The sequence below is a fragment of the Panthera leo genome, chromosome B2 (assembly GCF_018350215.1).
Source record: "Panthera leo isolate Ple1 chromosome B2, P.leo_Ple1_pat1.1, whole genome shotgun sequence".
NCBI lineage: Eukaryota > Metazoa > Chordata > Mammalia > Carnivora > Felidae > Panthera > Panthera leo.
The window spans coordinates 2,361,530-2,368,015 of NC_056683.1; the positions used below are offsets into that span (position 1 = coordinate 2,361,530).

Consider the following 6,486-nt stretch of genomic DNA (forward strand, 5'->3'; position numbering starts at 1 on the left):
CCACAACCCCTCCAGCAACCCCCAGTTTGTTCTCCATATTTATGCGTCTCTCCTGTTTTGTCCCCCTCCCTGTTTTTATATTATTTTTGCTTCCCTTCCCTTATGTTCATCTGTTTTGTCTCTTAAAGTCCTCATATGAGTGAAGTCATATGATTTTTGTCTTTCTCTGACTAATTTCACTTAGCATAATACCCCCAGTTCCATCCACGTAGTTGCAAATGGCACGATTTCATTCTTTTTTGATTGCTGAGTAATACTCCATTGTATGTTTATACCACATCTTCTTTATCCATTCATCCATTGGTGGACATTTGGGCTCTTTCCGTACTTTGGCCATTCTTGATAGTGTTGCTGTAAACACGGGGGTGCACACACATATTTTATAGTACTTTCAGCCTACTAGGCTGAGACTGAAAGACATTTTGTACCTATGACTGATGCAGACACAGGTCCATTATTTGATTTTTCTTACATTAAATATTATGATTTTCTTTTCTGATACTATAGAATTAATTAATATGAACGATGGCAATTTCATGAGTCCATAATTTATTCAAAGAGTTACTTATACAATCCCATGCCCCGTCTTATAACATGCTAAATTCACATCCTGCCAACATTTTACTGCTTTGAAGATTGCTTTTAAAAATTGCTAAATGTTTGGTCTTGACAGGAAACATGTGATAAGAAAGAATGGACCAGAAAAATGGAAGTTCTTTCACTGGCTTTATCCTGCTGGGTTTCTCTGACCGGCCTCAGCTGGAGCGCGTCCTCTTTGTGGTTCTTCTGATCTTCTATCTGCTCACCCTGCTGGGAAACACGAGCATCATTGCGTTGTCCCGCCTGGACCCACACCTGCAGACTCCCATGTACTTTTTCCTGTCCAACCTAAGCTTTCTGGACCTGTGTTACACGACCAGCACTGTTCCTCAGCTGCTGGTTCATCTCAGGGGAGCAGACAAGTCTATCTCTTTCGGTGGTTGTGTAGCTCAGCTGTTCGTCTCTCTAGGGTTGGCATCTACAGAATGCATTCTGTTAGGGGTAATGGCATTTGACCGCTATGCAGCCGTCTGCAGGCCCCTGCACTACGCAGTGATCATGCACCCCCGTCTGTGCACCCTGATGGCTTCTGCATCGTGGTTCCTTGGTTTTGCCAACTCCTCATTGCACACGGTGCTCACCTTCCTTGTACCGCTCTGTGGGAGAAATAAAATAGACCACTTCTTTTGTGAGGTTCCCCCACTGCTCAAGCTTGCCTGTGTTGACACCACCGTGAATGAGTCTGAGCTCTTTGTCAGTGTGATCATTCTCCTCATACCTGTGGCTTTAATCACGTTCTCCTATGGTCAGATTGTCAAGGCAGTGTTAAGAATAAAGTCAGCTTCAGGGCAGAGGAAAGCTTTTGGGACATGTGGGTCCCACTTCACAGTGGTCTCCCTGTTCTACGGCACAGGCATCTACATTTACCTCCAGCCCAGCAACAACTACTCCCAGGATCAGGGCAAGTTCGTTTCTCTCTTCTACACCATCGTCACCCCCATGGTCAACCCCTTTATATATACCCTGCGGAACAAGGATGTGACTGGAGCAATGAAGAAGGCGCTTTGTAGGGGCTATGACTCCAGATGACTCGGTACGGAAGACCCTGTGATGGAACACTTTGAATGTCACAGCCCTTAAGATTTTGTGTCTGCACGTGTCATCCAACGTTTCCCCTGATGACTCTCATGAGAATTACCTTACTTCATTGTTTTAAGCAAGGAGTGTTCAAACTCTGAATTCATGGATTCAGCAGTGCAAGAGAGTTCCCATTTCTAAATATCCTTGACAACACCTGTTGTTTCTTGTGTTCTTGATTTTAGCTATTCTCACATGGATGAAGTGACATATCATTGCGTTTTTGGTTTGTATTTACCTGATGATCAGTGATGTTGAGCATGTTTTGACGTGTTTTTTTTTGTCATCATGTTGTCTTCTTTGGAGAATGTCTATTCATGTATTCTGGCCATTTTTAATTGGATCATTTGTATTTTGGGCATTGTATGTATAAGACCTTTATAAATTACGATATAAACCCTTTATTGGTTATGTCATTTGTCAATATCTTCTCCCATTCGGTAGTTTTCTTTTAACTTTGAAACACAAGTAAGTTTGAAATGTTTTTCAAATGATTTTATTCTAGTTTTTTTAATTAAGTGTTTTTACTTATTCATCTTTATCATAAATATTATTTCTTTTTAAAATAAATGTATTTATTTCAATTCAAGTTAGTTAACAGATAGTGTTGTATTGGTTGCAGGAGTAAAACCAAGTGATTCATCACTTACATATGAAACCATGTACTCTTCCCAAGAAGTGCCCTCCTAATACCCATCACACGTTTCGCCCATGCCCCCACTCCTCTCTCCTCCAGCAACCCTCAGTTTGTTGTTTGTATGTAAGAGTCTCCTATCGTTTGCCTCCTTCTGTTTTTCTTTTTTTTCCTTCCCTTCTCCTCAGTTAATCCGTTACATGTCTTAAATTCCACATATAAGTGAAATCATGATATTTATCTTTCTCTGATCGATCTATTTCACTCAGCAAAATACAGTCTAGTTCTCTCTATGTTGCTGCAAATGGCAAGATTTCATTATTTTTGACTGCTGAGTAATACTCCATCGCATATATTTACCAGTTCTTCTTTATCCATTCATCCATCAATGGACAGTTGGTCTCTTCCCATAATTTGGCTATTGTCGATAGCACTGCTGTTGTGCAGTGAGGAGCATGTGCCCTTTTAAAACAACACACCTGTATCCCTTGGATGAATACCTACTAGTGCAACTGCTGGGTCATAAGGTAGTTCTATTTTTAATTTTTTGAAAAACCCACATAGTGTTTTCCAGAGTGGCTGCACCAGTTTGCATTTCCAGCAGTAGTGCAAAAGTGATCCTCTTTCTCTGCATCCTTGCCAACATCTGTCGTTGCCTGAGTTGTTAATGTTAGCCATTCTGACAGGTGTGAGGTGATATCTCATTTGGTTTTGATTTGTATTTCCCTGATGATAAGTGATTTTCAACATTTTTTCATGTGTTTGTTAGCCACCTGGATGTCTTCTTTGGACAAGTGTCTATTCATGTGTTTGGCCCATTTCTTCACTGGATTATTCATTTTTTTGAGTTTGATAAGGTCTTTATAGATTTTGCATACTAACCCTTTATCTGATATATCATTTGGAAATATCTTCTCCCATTCCATAGGTTGCTTTTATTTGCTGATTGTTTCCTTCACTGTGCAGAAGCTTTGTATTTTGATAAGGTCCCAATAGTTCATTTTTCTTTCTGTTTCCCTTGCCTCTGCAGATGTGTTGAGTGAGAAGGTTGCTGCTTTCCAGGTCAAAGAGGTTTTTGCCTGCTTTCTGCTCTAGGATTTTGATGGCTTCCTGTCTTACATTTAGGTCTTTCTTCCATTTTGAGTTTATTTTTGTGCATGGTGAAGGAAAGTGGTGAAGGTTCATTTTTCTGTATGTGCTGTCTAGTTTTCCCAGCACCATTTGCTGAAGAGACTTTATTTATTCCATTGGAAATTCTTTCCTTCTTTGTCAAAGATTGGTTGGCCATACATTTGTGGGTCCATTTCTGGGTTCTCTTATTGTGGAGAACACTCAGTTCCATTGATGTGTCTGTTTTTTGTGCCAGTACCATACTGTCTTGATCATTACAGCTTTGTAACACATCTTATTTTTCCCCTCAGAAATGCTTTGTGTGTGTTTATTCATTCCTCAAAACAAGCCTGTGAGGCAGGTGCCATTAATTATTGATAATTGCCCTTTAGCTTTGTAACAATTAGAATCTTGGAACACTGCAGAGAAATGGTAAGGGAGGAATAATCCCCTAATCTCAGCCAGGTGGGAATTCTGCATTTGTCTTGTCTTTTGACTTTTTGTTTTGACTCAATTTCTCTGAGCTTTGTTATCTTCACTGAATATCTCTATTATAATCCTGTTATCAAAAATCATATTGTACCTAGGCACCTGGGTGGCTATTCAGTTAAGCTGTAATACGTCTTGCAGTCCAGCATCGTGATACCTCCAGCTTCGGTTTTCTTTTTCAAGATTGCTTTGTCAATTTAGTTGTTTTCTGGTTCCATACACATTTTTAGATTGTTCTAGCTCTGTGAAGAATCCGGGTGTTGCTTTGATAGGGATTGCATTGAATATGTTGATTGCCTGAGTAGTATCGACATGTTAACGATCTTTGTTCTTCCCATCCAGGAGTATGGAACATTTTGCCATTTTCTTGTGTGCCTTCTTCAATGTCTTGGATAAGTTTTCTATAGTTTTCAGTGCATTCATTTTTCACCTGTTTGGTTATGCTTATTTGTGGGTATTTTACGGGTTTTGGTGCACTTGTAAATGGGATCGATTTCCTGATTTCTCTTACTGTTGGTTCATTATTGGTGTTTAGGAATGCAATAGATTTCTGTGCATGGGTTTTACATCCCGCAACCTTGCTGAATTCATGGATCAGTTCTAGAAGTGTTTTGGTGGAATCTTTTGGGTTTTCCACATAGAGTGTCATATCATCTGTGAGGAGTGAGTGTGTCTTCCTCCTGGCTTATTTGGATGTCTTTTATTCCTCTGTGTTGTCTGATTGCTGAGTCTAAGACTTCCAATACTATGTTGAATAACAGTGGTGAGAATGGGCATCCCTGTCCTGTTCCTGATCTTAGGGGGAAAGCTCTCAGTTTTTCCCTATTGAGGACGATAGCAACATTAGGTCTTTCATTTACGGCATTTGTGATCTTGAGGTATGAGCCTTCTAGCCCTACCTTTTTGAGTGTTTTTGTCAAGAAAGGATGCTGTATTTTGTCAAATGCTTTCTCTCCATCTATTGAGAGGACCATGTGGTTCTTGTCCTTTCTTTTAGTGATGCGATGTATCACACTGATTGATTTGCAGATATGGAACTAGCCCTGTGTCCCAGGTATAAATCCCACTTGGTCTTGTTGAATAATTCTTTTAATGCATTGGGTGATTTGGTTGGCTATTATCTCTTTGAGGATTTATGCATCCATATTTATCGGGGAAATTGTTCTGTAATTCTCCTTTTGAGTGGGTTCTTTGTCTGGTTTTGGAATCAAGGTAATGATGGTCTCATAGAATGAGTTTGTAAGGTTTACTTCCATTTCTATTTTTGGCATGGCTTCAAAAGAATAGGTGTTAACTCTTCTTAAAATATGTGGTAGAATTCCCCTGGAAAGCCATCCAGCCCTGGACTCTTCTTTTTGGGACATTTTTGATTACTAATTCGATTCCTTTACTGTTTATGGGTGTGTTAAATGTTTCTGTTTCTTCATGTTTCAGTTTTGGTTGTTTATGTGTTTCTAGGAATTTGTCCACTTCTTCCAGATTGCCCATTTTATTGGTGTCTAATTGCTCATAATATTCTCTTATTATTGTTTATATTTCTGCTGTGTTGGTGGTGATCTGTCCTCTGTGATTCTTGATTTTTTAAAAATATTGTTTTAATTGTATTTTGTATTTTTTAAAATTTACATCCAAATTAGTTAGCATATAGTGCAACAGTGATTTCAGGAGTAGATTCCTTAGTGGCCCTTACCCATTTAGCCCATCCCCCCCCACAATCCCTCCAGTAACCCTCTGTTTGTTCTCCATATTTATGAGTCTCTTCTGTTTTGTCCCCCTCCCTGTTTTTATATTTTGTTTCCCTTCCCTTATGTTCATCTGTTTTGTCTTTTAAAGTCCTCATATGAGTGAAGTCATATGATTTTTGTCTTTCTCTGACTGATTTCACTTAGCATGATACCCCCCAGTTCCATCCACGTAGTTGCAAATGGCAAGATTTCATTCTTTTTTATCGCCGAGTGATACTCTATTGTATGTATATATATATCACATCTTTATCCATTCATCCATCAATGGACATTTGGGCTCTTTCCATACTTTGGTTATTGTTGATAGTGGTGCTATAAACATGGGGGTGCATGTGTGCCTTTGAAACAGCACACGTGTATCCCATGGATAAATGCCTAGTGGTGCAATTGCTGGGTTGTAGGGTAATTTTATTTTTAGCTTTTTGAAGAAGCTCCATACTGTTTTCCAGAGTGGCTGCACCAGCTTGTATTCTCATGTGATTCTTTATTTTATTTATTTGGGTCCTTTCTTTTTTATTTTTGATCAAACTGGATATGGATTTATCATATTTGTTAACTCTTTCCAAGAGCCACCTTCTGATTTCATTGATCTGTTCTACTGTTTTTTTTTTTTTTTTTTTTTTTTTTGTTTTTGATAGCCTTGCTTTCTGCTCTAGTCTTTATTATTTCCTATCTTCTGCTAGTGTGGGGTTTTATTTGCTGTTCTTTTTCCAGCTCTTTAAGGTGTAAGGTTAGACCCTTCTTCCATCTTTAGCAAGGCCTCGATTGCTATATATTTCCCTCTTATGACCACCATTACTACATCCCATAGGTCCTGGGCTTTGGTGTTAT

General features: G+C 39.0%; 1 protein-coding gene across 1 annotated transcript; it reads left to right on the forward strand.

The window, feature by feature from the left end:
• Positions 1–693: 693 nt before the first annotated feature.
• Positions 694–1,629, forward strand: LOC122219377 (putative olfactory receptor 2B8). The gene has a single exon (XM_042937611.1). The coding sequence runs from the start codon at positions 694–696 to the stop codon at positions 1,627–1,629; it is 936 nt and encodes a 311-aa protein (XP_042793545.1).
• Positions 1,630–6,486: the final 4,857 nt, after the last annotated feature.